Genomic DNA, 19,377 nt, shown 5'->3' with positions numbered 1-19,377 from the left:
CAGCAAGTCATCGTCCAGAAATGTAAGAAAACAATCCAACACAGTTTATGTTTGAGGACATTACTTATAACAGTCACAAACTGTCAACTATTTATACCACTCATGAGTGAGGAAAAGTTTAAAAAATCCTGAGTGATACATCATATAACAGAACATAGAATAAAAATGTTCACACAGAAATAACTGTATGAAAAAAGTGGCTACATGCTTAACTACATTAAGTTAAAAGGAAAGAAAAAAAGGAAACAGGACCCAGAAGCATAACCCCAGTTTTGTTTCAGTCTTACACACATGCTGGCACATTTGCAAACAACTGCATGTATTTAGAAAAAAATGTCTAGAGAGAAATACACTAAAATGAGAATAGTGATTTTTCTTGGACAGCAGGTTGTTTTAATTTTATTCTTTTTACTTTTCTGGATTTTCCACATTTTCTATAAAGAAAATGTATTGCTATTAAAATTATAAAACAATGAAATTTTAAAAATGCATTGGGAAGACTGGGCAAGTGGGGTGTGACCTAGAAAGGGCCCTGCTGTCTGCCTGTTTTTATTGTCAAGAAAAAACAGAAACTCGGTTCTTTTTTTTTTTTTAAGTGAACTCTCCAGATGTTTAAATGTTGGCACTAATTGGAAAAAAAAAAATTAAACACTGTGACCAAACACAGACTTTAGGCCACATGATCTGCAACTTCTGATTTAAACTTAAAATTTGCCCACAAAGTGCTCTATGTAATTTTGGCTTTGCTACTGTGACTGTCAAAAAACAGAGGCACGTTTATTTATAATTATAGTGATGTTTTACTGGGGAGAAACAGAATGGAAACTTTTAAGTCCCAGGAGCCTCAAAATTAAATTATTTAATGTAACTAAAATGTCCTAAACATGTTAAAGTACCTAGAAACAAACCGACAAAAAAAGCAAAGGCCCTCTTCCATGATCAAATCTGTAATTGGAAAAGAAAACAAAATTAGCTTCTGTTTGAGTTTTCAGTGACCCCCTCAGCTTTTACAAATAGGGACATTCACATTCAACACATCACATCCCAAACCAACCTCTAACCTGATAAAATATCTACAAAATGCTTTCCGAATAGAAAACACAGTGAAACAGGTTGGTCTGTGATGTGAAACTGTCAAAGGCTTTAACAAATACTTCTAATATTTAGAGGTGCTCTGTCAACCCACAAATGTACTTCCCCAGTCAAGGCTAAGGAATGCTAGTCAACAGATCATCTGTAACATCCCCTTACTGAAATCTTCCTGTGTGGCTCTAGGATACCATATTTACTCAATGCCGAGCAGGGCCAGCTTCACGGGCACGTGACCTGCGCAGTGGCACAAAGCTGTACTCCTAGGAGGGCACCTGGTTTGAAGCTCTGCTTTACCATCCTGAAATTCCCAATAGTTTTTGCACAAGGGGCCCTACGTTTTCATTTTGCACCGGGCCCTGCAAATTATGTAGCCGGTCCTCATGGACTGGTCCTTTTATTACAGATGATCATGTTTGTAATTTATAATTACTTAAGAAATAGATAAATGCGATCCAGAGATAGTACTCAAATCCCAGTTCAGAATTTATTTTTGTTAAGCAAGTATTGTTACAATGGACAGTTCACGATGAAAACGAAGTCATCTGGAAACTACTCCTCTAACAAATTAACCATCTGTAATTTTTCTACATTGCCTGCCTGCTCTTGACCACAGACTCATTCCATGTCGCATACAGTTGCACCTGCTGTCATGTGACACATAACTACCCTTTTTACTGGTCACCTAAGGGTTCATCCATAAGTTCAAACTTGACACAGTTTGCCGCCTTCCTGCTAATGGACATGAATAGACACTTCAATGTATCAGTATATCTTCATGAATATAAGTTTGTTTTTTTTTCCTGATGGGGGGGTCGTATTGTCTGCCTAGGATAAAAGTAACATGGACATCCCTACGACTGTAAGTGAAGAGTAGAATTATTTTCTAAGGGGGCTGTGCTCATAATTGATCCTGATTCAGCACTGCATCCACCAGCCACATTCTCAAAAGCACTGAGCATTCCTTTTTTTTTTGCGGTATGCGGGCCTCTCACCGTTGTGGCCTCTCCCGTTGTGGAGCACAGGCTCCGGACGCGCAGGCTCAGCAGCCATGGCTCACGGGCCCAGCCGCTCCGCGGCATGTGGGATCTTCCTGGACCGGGGCACGAACCCGTGTCCCCTGCATCGGCAGGCGGACTCTCAACCACTGCGCCACCAGGGAAGCCCCTAGCATTCCTATTTTTTAAAATTTTGCTTATTTAGTAATCTAAAAATGACTTAGCCGATAATTTTTTGTGTGTGTGCACCGTGTGGCATGCAGGATTTTTGTTCCCCGACCAGGGATTGAACTCACGCCCTGTGTATTGTTAGAGTGGAGTCCTAACCACTGGACCGCAAGGGAATTCCCACAATAATTTTAACTTAGTCTCCACTTAATTCATTTAACAGGGTAAACAAGGACTTGGATTTTGCCTTTCTTCTTCCCCTATGTGTCTATACTGCAAATCAAGTGATGGCAAACTGTAAAAAAGCTTGAAAAGAAGGTGAGAGACAGAATGAGGGGCCGGAAAAAAATGCAAAATGGAACACCAGCTTAGAAACTGAGAATTAATAGTTCATTAGATGAATAACTTCCTTATTAGACCAAATTTGGCCCACAAGCCTAAATAAACCAGATTTTGACACTTGAAAGAGATGAAGACCAAAAGATGCCTCTTGCCCTTTCAAGATAGGAAGGCTTTTTATACATCTTCTCTTGAAACTGATGAATCAACTTTCACCAAACTAAGCAGTCATGTGGTTAGACAGCTGAGTTCTCTGATGGCCAGTGTCCTTTCAGCCTTCAGGTGTTGTGAAATCTCTGTGTTGTGGGTGTTGTGAAATCTCTGTCCTTGGAGATGTAAAAAGTACAGGAGAACTATCTGCTTCCCATGGATTTGCATACAATCCTGCCAAGAGGCAACAACAGGCAGCTGGCCTCAGGTTCCGTAACAACCTCCCAACCCCAGCTCCCAGTAAGAATGCCAACAGAAATGTCGCTTACTATTTATACTGCACCTGGTAGACCACCGGCCTTGCGTCATTGTTCAGGGACACGGGCTCCCAGCTCAGAGCCTGCTGGGCGTTGTACAGGTGAACCTTCAGGTTTCGAGGAGCAGGCAGCTGGAAGGGGGTGTCTTGACAGGGACAGAGAATAAGAGAAGGGGGGAGAGGCGGGAGAGAAAGGGAGGGTCAAGAGGAGAAAAATCGATTACAAAAATATTCCAATGCACTCTACCAGACCATTCCTACACCTTGGTTTTTTTTTTTTTTTTTTTTAACTAATTGCTATTGGAGTATAGTTGCTTTACAATGCTGTGTTAGTTTCTACTGAACAGCAAAATGAATCAGCCATACATATACATATATCCCCTCTTTTGGATTTCCTTCCCATTACGCCTCGGTTTTTGGTATTACCCGTTCTCCCCTACTCCTTTAGCCTTTGACTAAAGATGGCACCACTGACACAGACCGTGGGAAAAAGGGGGGCTTGGGGATGCCTTTCCACTTGCAGGTTCCAGTCCTTATGAATGGGTCCTGGTTATGGCGTCTGGCTGAACCAGAATGCCTGTTTTACGTTTAGTAAGTGTGGGTAACTTAACAGCCCGGGCTTCTGTTTCTTCGTCAGGAGTAAGGAATAAGTAACAGTAGACTGCAGAAGGCCGTGGAGAAAATTAACTTGATGACTACTTAACATGCATTAGACCCAGACTTATACCAAAGGAGTGTTTGGTAAACGTCCACAAACATGGGTGCGCGCGCACACACACACACACACACAAACACACACACACACACAGAAACATACCCCAAACCAGGCGTGCAAAGCCCACAGACACCTGGGAGGGTGAGGACTTGTCTTCTGGGCTTCATCAGAGTCGTTGTGTTTCTCAAAGACCCCCCCAACATCACAAGCACTGAAGTTAAAATGCAGATTCCCAGGCCACACCCCAGACCAGGAATTCTGCATTTTCAACAAGCTTCCCAGCTGATTCTCATGCACACTGAAGTTTGAGAACTACAAACGATAGAATAACACATTCCCCAGGGAACTGCCACCAAGATCTGAATCCCCCTTTTCGGGGTGACCTGGGAGACACAACTCCAAACAGGTGCTTTACAGGATTGGGCTAGAGGCTGCCCGCACGGGAGCCTTTGCTCTAGTTAGAAAACAGACCGTAATGATAGACTTTCTCTGAGATTTAAAGATTAATGGGGACTTCCCTGGTGGCGCAGTGGTAAAGTATCCGCCTGCCAACGCAGGGGACATGGGTTCGATCCCTGGTCCGGGAGGATCCCACATGCCACAGAGCAACTAAGCCTGTACGCCACAACTACTGAAGCCCGTGAGCTGTAGGGCCCGTGTGCTGCAACTACTGAAGCCTGCATGCCTAGAGCCCGTGCTCAAGCCACCGCAATGAGAAGCCTGTGCAACAAAGAGTAGCTCCCGCTCGCTGCAACTAGAGAAAGCCCACGCACAGCAACAAAGATCCGACGCAGCAGACAAAAAAAAAAAAACAAAAAAAAAAACATTAATGAGAAACACCCAGAGGTGGAAAGTAAAGTTTGAAAAACATGCCGTTCCAGAATTCAAAGCAGGAAACTCAAACCACACAATTTCAGTAAATGCATCCAAGCTTAAAGAAGGATGCCCAGATCAGCTGATAGCCTGGCCCGCTGCTCTCCTCTGAAAGGTACATTACCTAGAGTCTGTGGCCACTTGTTTACTTACAGAATGTCCACTGTCTTCACAGCTATGACCTTGGGCTGACCTCCATTCTAGATCTTAATTCAAGCAGCTCACCAGCACTGCTGCCAACTCACACCAGGCCTCATGGAAGCTGGGCCAAAGGCGCAGCATGGCGGGAGGCTGGTCTCCTGGTCAGGCCCATCCCGCTCACTGTGGCTGCTATAGCCCAGTGGATGCCAAAGCTGAGCTGAGAAATGAAGTTCTGCTTCCAGGGAGGGATGTGCAGGGTCTCAGGGGTGAGTGCTTGGTTGGGGCTGGGTACCCATCAGAGCATACCGGAGACCTTCTACTGTCTATATTAGTTTCCTAGTTTTAAAAAATTAATTAATTAATTAATTTTTGGCTGTATTGGATTTTCATTGCACACGGGCTTTCTCCTAGTTGTGGTGAGCTGGGGCTACTCTTTGTTGTGGTGCGTGGGCTTCTCATTGCGGTGGCTTCTCTTGTTGCGGAGCAAGGGCTCTAGGCGCGCGGGCTTCAGTAGTTGCAGTACACAGGCTCAGTAGTTGTGGCTCGCGGGCTCTAGAGCACAAGCTCAGTAGTTGTGGTGCACGGGCTTAGCTGCTCCGCGGCATGTGGGATCTTCCCGGTCCAGGGCTCAAACCCGTGTCCCCTGCACTGGCAGGTGGATTCTTAACCACTGCACCACCAGGGAAGTCCCCAGTTTCCTACTGATGTTGAAAGAAATGACCCCAAATGTAGTGTCTTAAAACAACCCAGATTTATGCTCTTACAGCTCTGGAGGTCAGAAGTTTGCAGTAGGTCTCACTGGGCCCATGTCAAGGTGTCGGCAGGGCTCTGTTCCTTCTGGAAGCTTGCCTTTTTCCTTGCCTAGAAGCTGCTCACATTCTTTGGCTCATGGCCTCTGCCTCCGGCAATGCTGGGCTGAGTCTTTCTTGTGCTGCCGTCTCTTTGGTTCTGACTCTCTTGCCTCCCTCTCCCATCCTCCAAGGACCCTTGTGATTGCACTGGGCCCACAGAGCCCGACAATCCAGGATAATCTCCCCAGCTCAGGACCCCTAATTTAATCACGTCTGCCAAATCCCTTCTGCCATGTAAGATAACGTGGTCACAGGTTCCGGGGATGAGGATGTGGACACCTTTGGCGACCCTTATTCGGCCTGCCCCAGGGCTCCTCCCCATCTCCCCATCTCTGGGGAGGGGCCAGAGGCGTTCCCCCTCCCTCCGCCCTTCTCCTGGCACCCTCTCCCCCGTCTAAGCATTCAGCTGAGAAAGGGAGCGACAGGGGACCAGTGAAGTCTTCCACCCCAACTGGCACGTGGACCAGAAGAAAGGCTTCTGGAAAAGCTGGGGTCTCCAGATGAGTCTTCCACTTTCTTCAACTTTCATTTTACTGAGGTGTGGAGAGAGGACCTGCAGTTTTGCTCTCGTATTTGAGTTTCTTGGACTCCCCTGTCTCACCACATTCAGAGAAGAAAATGAGTCTTACGGCTGTAGATTCCACAGTGAAGTACCAGAGGCTGCCCACTCATTAACACCAACAGCTTCAACCCCGGCCCTGCACGCCTCTCAGGAGGCCCGTCCCTCCACGGCCTCCCGTGGCCTCCTCCTTGTTCCTGGGAAGCGCCGGGAACCCTCCCACCTCGCCTTGCCCTTGCTGCTGCCCTTCTCTCCCCCTGTGCCAGGCTCTCTCCCCCGCTCCCTTCATGTCTCTGCTCAGATGCCACCTTATCAGAGCAGCTTCCTGCCTACGAAGCCCAGGGCAGGCCACTCCCGATCCCTGCTTTCCTTTTCTCCTAGCTTTCCCACCACCTGCGTCCTTTGTTTACACCCCGGTGGTGAGAGGCATGGATTCCAGAACTTGACTGCCTGGGTTCAAAGCCACACGTGCTTTGCGGGACCTTGAGCAAGCTGTTTCCCTCTCTGTGCCTGGTTGCCTCCCCTGCGAAATGGAAACGAAAACAGTGCAGACTTCAAAGGGTTATTATGAGGAATGAGTGGGTTAATTTCACATGCGGTGCTGAGAACAGTGCGAGCACCACGTGATCATTTCCTCTCCTCCTTGCTAGCAGCTCACTGACAGTCTCCCCCAACACTAGAGCAGCGAGCTCCAGGAGGGCTGGGTGTTGCCACACTTGGGGGCTGTTTCATCCCTAGTGCCTGGAGGACCAGGCACGCAGGATCTGGGGAGCGAGTGGCTTGCAGCCCAGCGGCCTGAGTTGCTTCAGGGATTATGTAGCCAGTTTCTGTGTCCTCAGGGTTGCATTTGTCCACCCGAAACCCACGCTAATCTCAGTCTCTCTTTCTCTTCCTTGCTTTATGTGTAAGTCCTGCCTTTTCTCTGGTCTCAGTGGCTGAGGCAGGGAGTGGGTATAACTCTGGACCATGGACTTATCTGGATGGCTCTAAAGGGTCAATATATTTAGGGCCATAGCACCTTCTGTCAACAGTGTTGACAAAGGCTCTGTGGGAAGGGAAGAGAATTTCTGGACAAAGGGCTTTGGCTGGAATCCTGATCCTGCCACCTAGAGCCATGGGATCCTACCACGACCCCACCTGAGCCTCAGTTTTCCCATGAATAATGAAATGATACCATCTCTCCCAGAGATGGAGTGAGGGGCAAATGCAGGACCACGAATGAAAGGCAAACCAGACACTGCTGCCTAAGTGTGATTTTTAAGACGTGCCCATTTCAGGGTGATCTGATGGATGGCTGCTTCTGCAGGTGGCGAGCCGCAACCCGATACCCAGACCCTGCCTTCAGTGATCAGCAACAGAGGGCCCAGCCCCATGCTGATCACTGCATTCAATGGTCTGACCCTGCTGTAGGCAGAACAGTGGCCCCTCCCAAAGATGTCTGTGTCCTAATGTATTCACAGGACACAGATATCTTTGGGAGGGGATGAAACTTAGGGTTCTGAGGAGGACACAGGGCGTGCACAGCCATGTGGCTGACAGGGTCTTGGTGCTCGGCCAGGTGTCAGGCCTGAGCCTCTGAGGTGGGAGAGCCAAGCTCAGGACACTGGTTCACCAGAGACCTCCCAGCTCCAAGTAATATCAAACAGCGAAAGCTCTCCCAGAGATCTCCATCTCAACGCTAAGACCCAGCTCCACTCAACTACCAGCAAGCTACAGTGCTGGACACCCCATGCCAAACAACTAGCAAGACAGGAACACAACCCCACCCATTAGCAGACAGGCTGCCTAAAATCATAATAGGATCACAGGCACCCCAAAACACACAACCAGACGTGGGCCTGCCCACCAGAAAGACAAGATCCAGCCACATCCACCAAAACATAGGTGCCACTCGCCTCCACCAGGAAGCCTACACAACCCACTGAACCAACCTTAGCCACTGGGGACAGACACCAAAAACAACAGGAACTACGAACCTGCAGCCTGTGAAAAGGAGACCCCAAACACAGTAAGTTAGGCAAAATGACAAGACAGAGAAATACACAGCAGATGAAGAAGCAAGGGAAAAACTCACCAGACCTAACAAATGAAGAGAAAATAGGCTGTCTACCTGAAAAAGAATTCACAGTAATGATATTAAAGATGATCCAGAATCTTGGAAATAGAATGGAGAAAATACAAAAACCGTTTAACAAGGACCTAGAAGAACTAAAGAGCAAACAAACAATGATGAACAACACAATCAATGAAATTAAAAATTCTCTAGGAGGAATTAATAGCAGAATAACTGAGGCAGAAGAACAGATAAGTGACCTGGAAGATAAAATACTGGAAATGACTACCACAGGGCAGGATAAAGAAAAAAGAATGAAAAGAGTTGAGGACAATCTCAGAGACCATTGGGACAACATTAAATGCACCAACATTCGAATTACAGGGGTCCCAGAAGAAGAAGAGAAAAAAAAAGGGACTGAGAAAATATTTGAAGAGATTATAGTTGAAAACTTCCCTAAGATGGGTAAGGAAATAGTCAATAAAGTCCAGGAAATGCAGAGAGTCCCATACAGGATAAATCCAAGGAGAAACACACCAAGACACATATTAATACAATTATCAAAAATTAAATTCAAAGAAAAAAGATTAAAAGCAGCAAGGGAAAAGCAACAATTAACATACAAGGGAATCCCTATAAGGTTAACAGCTGATCTTTCAGCAGAAACTCTGCAAGCCAGAAGGGAGAGACAGGACATATTTAAAATGATGAAAGGGAAAAACCTACAACCAAGATTACTCTACCCAGCAAGGATCTCATTCAGATTCAATAGAGAAATTAAAATCTTTACAGACAAGCAAAAGCGAAGAGAATTCAGCACCACCAAACCAGCTCTACAACAAATGCTACAGAAACTTCTCTAGGCAGGAAACACAAGAGAAGGAAAAGACTTACAATAACAAGCCCAAAAGAATTAAGAAAATGGTAATAGGAACATTCATATCAATAACTACCTTAAATGTAAATGGATTCAATGCTCCCACCAAAAGACACAGACTGTCTGAATGGATACAGAAACAAGACCCATACATATGCTGTCTACAAGAGACCCACTTCAGACCTAGGGACACATACAGACTGAAAGTGAGGGGATGGAAAAAGATATTCCATGCAAATGGAAATCAAAAGAAAGCTGGAGTAGCAATACTCATACCAGACAAAATAGACTTTAAAATAAAGACTAATACAAGAGACAAAGAAGGACACTACATAATGATCAAGGGATCGATCCAAGAAGAAGTTATAACAATTGTAAATATTTATGCACCCAACATAGGAGCACCTCAATACATAAGGCAAATACTAACAGCCATAAAAGGAGAAATCGACAGTAACACAATCATAGTAGGGAACTTTAACACCCCACTTTCACCAATGGACAGATCATCCAAAATGAAAATAAATAAAGAAACACGAGCTTTAAATGATACATTAAACAACATGGACTTAATTGATATTCAAAGGACATTCTATCCAAAAACAGCAGATTACACTTTCTTCTCAAGTGCTCATGGAACATTCTCCAGGATAGATCATATCTTGGGTCACAAATCAAGCCTTGGAAAATTTAAGAAAACTGAAAATTGTATCAAGTATCTTTTCTGACCACAACACTATGAGACTAGATATCAATTACAGGAAAAAGTCTGTAAAAAAACCAAACACATGGAGACTAAACAGTACACTACTAAATAAACAAGAGATCACTGAAAAAATCAAAGAGGAAATCAAAAAATACCTAGAAACAAATGACAATGAAAACATGATGACCCAAAACCTATGAGATGCAGCAAAAGCAGTTCTAAGAGGGAAGTGTATAGCAATACAATCCTACCTCAAGAAACAAGAAACATCTCAAATAAACAATGTAAACTTACACCTAAAGCAATCAGAGAAAGAACAAAAAAACCCCAAAGTTAGCAGAAGGAAAGAAATCATAAAGATCAGATCAGAAAGAAGTGAAAATGAAATGAAGGAAACAATAGCAAAGATCAATAAAACTAAAAGCTGGTTCTTTGAGAAGATAAACGAAATTGATAAACCATTAGCCAGACTCATCAAGAAAAAAAGGAAGAAGACTCAAATCAATAGAATTAGAAATGAAAAAGGGGAAGTAACAACTGACACTGCAAAAATACAAAAGATCATGAGAGCTTACTACAAACAACTATATGCCAATAAAATGGACAACCTGGAAGAAATGAACAACCTGAACCAGGAAGAAATAGAAAATATAAACAGACCAATCACAAGCACTGAAATTGAAACTGTGATTAAAAATCTTCCAACAAACAAAAGCCCAGGACCAGATGGCTTCACAGGCAAATTCTATCAAACATTTAGAGAAGAGCTAACACCTATCCTTCTCAAACTCTTCCAAAATATAGCAGAGGGAGGAAATACTCCCAAACTTATTCTACAAGGTCACCATCACCCTGATATCCAAACCAGACAAAGATGCCACAAAAAAAGAAAACTACAGGCCAATATCACTGATGAACATAGATGCAAAAGTCCTCAACAAAATACTAGCAAACAGTATCCAACAGCACATTTAAAGGATCATACACCATGATCAAGTGGGGTTTATCCCAGGAATGCAAGGATTTTTCAATATATGCAAATCAATCAATGTGATAAACCATATTAACAAATCGAAGGAGAAAAACCATATGATCATGTCAATAGATGCAGAAAAAGCTTTTGACAAAATTTAACACCCATTTATGATAAAAACCCTCCAGAAAGTAGGCATAGAGGGAACTTACCTCAACATAATAAAGGCCATATATGACAAACCCACAGTCAACATTGCTCTCAATGGTGAAAAACTGAAACCATTTCCACTAAGATCAGGAACAAGACAAGGCTGCCCACTCTCACCACTATTATTCAACATATTCGAAGTAAAACTGTCACTGTTTGCAGGTGACATGATACTATACATAGAGAATCCTAAAGATGATACCAGAAAACTACTAGAGCTAATTAATGAATTTGGTAAAGTAGAAGGATACAAAATTAATGCACAGAAATTTCTTGCATTCCTATACACTAATGATGAAAAATCTGAAAGAGAAATTAAGGAAACACTCCTATTTACCATTGCAACAAAAAGAATAAAATACCTAGGAATAAACCTACCTAAGGAGACAAAAGACCTGTATGCAGAAAACTATAAGACACTGATGAAAGAAATTAAAGGTGATACAAACAGATGGAGAGATATACCATGTTCTTGGATTGGAAGAATCAACATTGTGAAGATGACTATACTACCTAAAGCAATCTACAGATTCAATGCAATCTCTATTAAACTACCAATGGCATTTTTCACAGAACTAGAACAAAAAATTTCACAATTTGTATGGAAACACAAAAGACCCCGAGTAGCCAAAGCAATCCTGAGAAAGAAAAACGGACCTGGAGGAATCAGGCTCCCTGACTTCAGACTATACTACAAAGCTACAGTAATCAAGACAATAAGGTACTGGCACAAAAATAGAAATGTAGATCAATGGAACAGGAGAGAAAGCCCAGAGATAAAGCCACGCACATATGGTCACCTTATCTTTGATAAAGGAGGCAAGAATATACAATGGAGAAAAGACAGTCTCTTCAATAAGTGGGTCTGGGATAACTGGACAGCTTCATGTAAAAGAATGAAATTAGAACACTCCCTAATGCCATACACAAGACTAAACTCCAAATGGATTAAAGAACTAAATGTAAGGCCAGACACTATAAAACTCTTAGAGGAAAACATAGGCAGAACACTCTATTACATAAATCACAGCAAGATCCTTTTTGACCCGCCTCCTAGAGAAATGGAAATAAAAACAAAAATAAACAAAAGGGACCTAATGAAACTTAAAAGCTTTTGCACAGCAAAGGAAACCATAAACAAGACAAAAAGACAACCCTCAGAATGGGAGAAAATATTTTCAAACGAAGCAACTGACAAAGGATTAACCTCCAAAATATACAAGCAGCTCATGCAGCTCAATATCAAACAACCGGGGCTTCCCTGTTGGCACAGTGCTTAAGAATCTGCCTGCCAATGCAGGGGACACGGGTTCAAGCCCTGGTCTGGGAAGATCCCACATGCCGCGGAGCACCTAAGCCCGTGTGCCACAATTACCGAGCCTGCTCTATAGAGCCTGCGTGCCACAACTACTGAAGCCCGTCTGCCTAGAGCCTGTGCTCTGCAACAAGAGAAGCCACCGCAATGAGAAGCCTGCACACTGCAACGAAGAGTAGCCCCTGCTCACCGCAACTAGAGAAAGCCCACATGAAGCAACGAAGACCCAGCACAGCTAAAAAATAATAAATAAGTAAAATAAATAAATTTAGTTTAAAAAAAACCCCAAACAAACAAACAACCCAATCCAAAAATGGGCAGAAGACCTAAACAGACATTTCTCCAAAGAAGATATACAGATTGCCAACAAACACATGAAAGGATGCTCAACATCACTAATCATTAGAGAAATGCAAATCAAAACTACAATGAGGTATCACCTCACACCGGTCAGAATGGCCATCATCAAAAAATCTACAAACAATAAATGCTGGAGAGGGTGTGGAGAAAAGGGAACCCTCTTGCACTGTTGGTGGGAATGTAAACTGATACAGCCACTATGGAGAACAGCATGGAGGTTTCTCAAAAAAACTAAAAATAGAACTACCATATGACCCAGCAATCCCACTACTGGGCATATACCCTGAGAAAACTATAATTCAAAAAGAGTCATGTACCACAATGTTCACTGCAGCTCTATTTACAATAGCCAGGACATGGGAGCAACCTAAGTGTCCATCGATAGATGAATGGATAAAGAAGATGTGGCACATATATACAATGAAGTATTACTCATCCATAAAAAGAAACGAAACTGAGTTATTTGTAGTGAGGTGGATGGACCTAGAGACTGTCATACAGAGTGAAGGAAGTCAGAAAGAGAAAAACAAATACCATATGCTAACATATATATATGGAATCTAAAAAAAAAAAAAAGTTTCTGAAGAACCTATGGGCATGACAGGAATAAAGACACAGATGTAGAGAATGGATTTGAGGACATGGGGAGGGGGAAGGGTAAGCTGGGGCGAAGTGAGAGAGTGGCATGGACATATATACACTACCAAATGTAAAATAGATAGCTAGTGGGAAGCAGCTGCATAGTGCAGGGAGATCAGCTGGGTGCTTTGTGACCACCTAGAGGGGTGGGATAGGGAGGGTGGGAGGGAGGGAGACGCAAGAGGGAGGAGATATGGGGATGTATGTATATGTATGGCTGATTCACTTTGTTATAAAGCAGAAACTAATGCACCATTGTAAAGCAATTATACTCCAATAAAGATGTTAAAAAAATTAAAAAAAAAAAAGAAATTTAGGGTCCAAATCAGAAGACCTAAAAACAGATTATCCTGGAGTATTTGGGTGGACCTGATGTCACCATAAGTATGTTTGTCTAGAAGCTGGAAAAGGCAAGGAAGTGATTCTTCCCCTAGAACCCTCAGAAAGGAGCACATCGCTACAACACCTTGATTTTAGCCCAGTGAAAGCTGCATCTGACTGCTGACCTCCTGAACTGTAAGACACTAAATTTGGTTCTAGGCATCTTCACCATAAGCTTCTTTGCCGTAGACATTTTTGCCACAGCATTTTCACTGCAAACATTTTTGCCAAATAAGTAATTTGCCATCAGGCGATTTAGCTCTAAAAAGTAAAATAACGAAAAATAAAAGAGAGACAGTGCATAAGACATAATGAAACATGAAAAGTGATGACAAAACTTAGAAGACTTTATTGCAAAATACAAAATATTTGAATCCATTGAAAATGTGTGTAGATGCAAGGCAATACTGTGCAAACAACTGATTTTATTTTGTGGGCTTTACAAAGCCCTTGTCTTCAAAGTCTTTCGTTCATCATATTATACATTGTTTTGTTTTTTTCCTGTTGACTTGTTTCATGCTTTCTCTTTTTCACTAAGATTTCATATTGCATTAAGCGAGGTGTCAGTTTCTGAACACTGGGATGCATGTTTGTAACTGAGCTTTGTACTGCGTTGTGAAAGCCTCTACGCTATTGTGTGGTCTTGGCATACTGTCACGTGTCCCTTGAGAAACGTTTACTTCTATGGGAAACGTTGGTTCAACGCTGCACCTTTAAGGCCGTTGGTCTCTTTCTCTTCCAGGGTAGTGTGTTTCAAAATCAGAAACAAACTCATCATCATCGGTCAGCTCGATAAAGTCATCAGTAACTTCACTAACTGGAAGAAACGCTGCTGACACATTTCAACCGCTTGAAACCAAACTATCAACCAGTTATTTTATCTTTTACAGCAAAATCGCCTGATGGCCAATTAGTTAGGCGACGAACATGTTTGAGGTGCCAAGTTGGTAGTCATTCGTTCCAGCAACAACAGGAAACTAATACAGTCCCTGGAGGTGGACACCAGGCCTTTAATGACACCCCAGCTCCTACAAGATAAAAGCTCACAGTCCTAAGTAGTGTGTACAAAGCCCCACTCTACTTGTTTCTCCACGGTCTTTGGGGCAATGGTTCACTAACTGTTAATGGTAAAAAGAGATAACCTAGGGAGGTGCCAAGTGTGTCCTCTGTACCTCACAACCACAGCTCCTTCTGTTCCACCTTCCTGCCCCAACCGGCCACCTCCGATACACCCTGGATCCAGGTGTTTGAGATTTTATACATTTTTAAGAATAGTCTCTCCTGGGTCTTAACAGCATAGTTTGATAAACACACATCACACACAGATAATAAAGTACTGCTAACATCAAAATTAATCATTTAATCTTTTTTTTTTTTTTTTGCGTTACGCGGGCCTCTCACTGCTGTGGCCTCTCCCGTTGCGGAGCACAGGCTCCGGACGCGCAGGCTCAGCGGTCATGGCTCACGGGCCCAGCCGCTCCGCGGCATGTGGGATCTTCCCGGACCGGACCACGAACCCGCGTCCCCTGCATCGGCAGGCGGACTCTCAACCACTGCGCCACCAGGGAAGCCCTAATCATTTAATCTTGACAATCGAACACCCTTCAGAATCTCCCCATGGATGGGTCATTATTATGAACATCAATGATCTCACCTCCCTGCAGATGAGGAGAAGTCAAAAAGACATTCCCTGAATCCTCACCCATAACCAGGAAGCTGCTCTCGTCTGTAAATACTGGACATCAGCTTATTTACCTAGACCATTTGTCTCTTCCTATAAAGGATGGTTTGGTTTCCCAGGGAGTAAAATGGGGCTCTTATCCACTTCAAAATATGGGTGAGGAAATTAGGAGAGATCATGCATAGAAAGCACTTAACAGCTTGTCTGAGTTAAAAGAGTAGCCCAATAAATGGTGGACATTACTATCATTTATAGAGTTTGCCCCCAAACATTTCAGTTACATAGTAGTTTCCACTGTTGAGATTATGGACAAACAGGAGTTACTTAATACACATTTATCTGCAATGGTTTTTATGTGGTCGGGGATTTATGGTTTTTCTCAGTGGTCTCTAAGCTCTCAGAAGCTTTGGATGTTCAAGCCAGCAAGTCATGGTGAGAAAATTTTGTGGCCTAAGGACATTCCAATCTGCTAGACAATAAGCAGCAGCTATGACAATTACAAATAGAAGTCTTAATTCTTCAACATTCGGGTAATTAAATTACTAAAGAGTGGGTTGACTTACTGCACTTTAATGCTTTGATTAGCTTCTATCTAAAGCACCACCTACTACAGATTGGGTCAGGTCCGGTATTTTACATATGTTATCCTTCTAACAACTCGAAGGGGTAGATATTGCAAGTGCCCCTTTAAAAATTTTGTTTCCAGTACTTGTATTTTTCCCCCCTCTGACCATAAAAGCAATTACGTGACTACTGAAGGACACCTGTAAATTATGGAGAAGTCTGGAAATTTTTCTACTTACTACCCGTTTACTATATAATCGTTAATCTTTTCACTTTGTGTTTTGACCAGCAAAGAGTTTCTCTTAAAAATATCCCGGTTAGTTTTCAATTGTTTATTATGCAAAATTTCAAATAGTCACAAAAAACAGATTAGTATAATGTGATGCTGCTTTGCAAAGAATCTGTGGTGAAGGACCAGTTTATTTCCAATGCATCACAGAGACCCAAACTTTTGCAGAATACAATCAAAGATAATCACTAGAAAGATGGACCTAGGACCACCTTGGGCAATTACTAACATTTTACGAGTGCCCAAATCTCATGTGAAGGAAGCAGGGAAGGGGCAGACATAGGTTGTTCAAGGCTTGAAGCTGGGGAGGAGCGGAGTCGAGATTCAAACCCATCTGTCCGACTCCCAGGGGAAACAGCCATTTAACCAGGAGCACACATCCCCATATGCAAGGCTCCCCTCAGCCAGGATCTACGGCATTTAAGGGCTTTAGCAAGGGATGCTGATAAAAGAAACAAACGCAAACAACACCTTGAGAATTCAAGTGGGAGGAAATTTCTAAATTCTTGAGACTTCTTAAGTGTTACCCAATCTATGATACCGGCTTTTCTACAGGAAAGAACCCAGCAAAACACAAACACGTGGACATGCACAGAATGTTCTCACACATCCACCTTTGTCATTGTTTTCTCTTTCTTTCTCTCTCTTTTTTTTGTAGTTTTTCTCTTTCGCTCATAAGTATGGTCAGTTAGTGTCAGAGGTAAGCAGATGGCCGATCTCAGGTAAAGGGCCGTCCAGATGGGAACGGAGCTGGGATTAACAGTCTGGTTCAGCTGACCGACCTCCTTACCCGCAACGCGACATTTCTGGGTCCTGCCCTGAGCGCAGCCCCGCCCCGCCCCCTTCCCCCCCCATCTATCCGTTCCCCATCGGGGTTTCACACCGGTATCAAACACACCCGGCCACAGTAAGACTGAGTTACAGTCACAACCTCCAAGACGGAGGTCCCTGCCGGTGGCTGGCCTCCACGGCACGCAGCTGCCAGGAAGGCAGGCCTGGGACCTGCTTCCAGCTCAGGCCACTGGGGAGGCCGTGCCAGACGGGGCTACGTTCAGGCGGCCCAGGAGAAGACTCTGTGGCCCGCAGAGGCGGCCTTTCCTCGAGCCCTGGATTCGGTTTTTCCTTTGTTCATTTTGAGACATTCGGAGTCGGGCCGCGCTGGAGTTTGGGCGGCGGCGCGGGGGTGGGAGAGAAGGAGCTAGAGTGTGTCCAGATTCAGGCAGGGGCAGCTTGGGCCCCTCCTTCCTGCCAGTGATGTCCAGGGCGCCGGGAGGGGCGAACGGCGTCCAGCGGCTCCTCCCGCTGCGCCAGCTCCACGCCCCGAGACTGCCCGGAATTCTCCCCTACCACCCCACACCCACTTCGGGCTCCCCGCGGACCCCGCCCGATCGGGGCAGCCCTGTAGCCCCTCAACCGATCCAGGTTCCCTGCGGATCCCAGCCGCTAGGGACACCCCCGTTTACCCCCAACCTATCGGGGTTCCGTGGGCACCCCACCTACTCCGGGCTCCCCGCTGACACCCACCCGTGCGACAACGGTTCCGGCCGGCCTCTGGGTGGGTGGGGGGCCCAGGCCCCGCTTACCTGCCGGGGGCGTCGCTGCGCCGCAGCTACTGAGCAGTAACAGCAGCGGCAGCAGTAACAGAGGCGGCGGCCGCATGGCCCGGGGCTCTGGGCGCTGCGGCCTCAGCGGCACTCTGGGCGCGGCCCGGCCCCGGCGCGGGGTCGCCAAGCCGCTCACGTCGCCGCCTAGGTGGCCATGGCGAGCGCAGGGCGCTGGGGCCTGCCTCTTCCAGAGCGGCGGCGGCGGCGGCGCGTCCCGGGCGGCAGGAGAGCCCGGCTCGGCCGCCGCGCCCAGGCCAGCCCCTCCCGGCGCCCGCGCCCCGCCCAGCGAGGCCGCCAAGTTCCTGCGCCCCGCCCGCCGCGGGGATTTTCCCGGCGCCCCCCATTCGCGCCGGCGCTCCCGGGAACCGCGGCCCGGGGCCTCCCGGCCCCCCCACCCCACCCCGTCTACCCGCGGCCGAAGCGCCCAGCGCGGCCCGATCCCGACCTCTGCGGCCGCCCGAGCTGGGGTCTCCCGAAGCGAGGCCTGGGCCTGGCACAGAGGACGGCGGGGGGGGGGGGGGGGAGAGGGAACCCTGCCAGACACCACCTTCGGGGGCCTTGCGACCCCCTCGAAACCCAAGGCCCTCGGTGGGCCTCGCGCGGAGCCCTCCATCCTCACCCCACCCCGTCTTCTCCCACTGCTCCCTGATTCCAGGGGTTGCACAGTTGGAGCATTCCTCCCTTGAGCTGAAGCTTTTGCTTGCTTATTAGTCACTAAAGTACCTACTCAGCTTTGAACCCTTTTTTGAAAATAGGTTTTAAGGGTATAGTGGATTGAAAGAGCCTGCGAGAAGGAAGGAGTGGGGCTTCGGGGCTAATGGGCGCCCAGTATCGCGGAGGGGGAGAGAAATGTCCTACATTTCAAAACGGCCTGTGGGTTTGGCCCAGTTTCAGTCTGTGAAGGAGTGTATGAGGAAGTAACCGCAGGCGCTGGGGCTGCGGGGGTGTGTGTGGGAGGCCTGCCCTCAGGCCGAGTCTGCGCTGTTTCCAGTTTGATGCCAGCAAGGATTTGAGTCTCTGCTGTTCTCCCAGGATGAGCCATAAAGCAAGTTCAGCAGGGAAGGAAGGGGGGCAAAAAAGGGAGGGAGTTGTGGGGATGGGACGGGGCGGGGAGACCAAGAGTGAAGGAAGAGGGTTGTCGGTCCCGCTGGGGGGCCCTCCTGGGCTAGTTGGCCACGTAGTGTTTGGCAACATCCAGCTTTACTTTTGGACTTTCTGCATTTTATTTCCTTACTGTAGAACTCTTTGGAGTTCTACAGCCACTGTTGCTCACACATGTGATGAAATATCTAGCAGTATTTGAATGGTACTTTGAGTGAGTTTTTTAAGACAAAGGCATCTTCGTATGTTGTGAAAAAAAGCAGAGTCCTTGCAAAAATGACGTATTGAGAAAGACTGGAGGGAATATGCCTAAACGCCGATGTGAAATAGGGTGTGGGATTATGAATGGTAACAGGTTTTGTTTGTTTGTTTGTTCAATGCTTGTCTCTTTTTCCCCCAATGGGCATATTTTACTTTTATAATCA

At 45.6% G+C, this 19,377-nt stretch overlaps 1 protein-coding gene across 2 annotated transcripts in view; it reads right to left on the bottom strand.

Annotated features, from left to right (window-relative positions):
• IFNGR2 (interferon gamma receptor 2) overlaps nt 1–18,121 on the bottom strand; it is a 34,632-nt gene extending 16,511 nt beyond the window's left edge. For both annotated transcript variants that reach the window (XR_002173892.3, XM_019923079.3), the window contains exons 1-2: nt 17,831–18,121; nt 3,074–3,206 (exon numbers count right to left, since the gene is read on the bottom strand). Coding sequence is in view for 1 of the 2 variants with exons in the window: in XM_019923079.3 (XP_019778638.1) it covers nt 3,074–3,206; nt 17,831–17,906 (209 nt within the window). In the remaining variant the exon portion in view is untranslated. The remainder of the gene's footprint in view (nt 1–3,073; nt 3,207–17,830) is intronic.
• Nucleotides 18,122–19,377: the final 1,256 nt, after the last annotated feature.

This window comes from Tursiops truncatus, chromosome 4 (genome assembly GCF_011762595.2).
Source record: "Tursiops truncatus isolate mTurTru1 chromosome 4, mTurTru1.mat.Y, whole genome shotgun sequence".
NCBI lineage: Eukaryota > Metazoa > Chordata > Mammalia > Artiodactyla > Delphinidae > Tursiops > Tursiops truncatus.
Note: the sequence above shows the minus strand (reverse complement) of the source record. Positions and strands in the feature narration are given on the sequence as shown.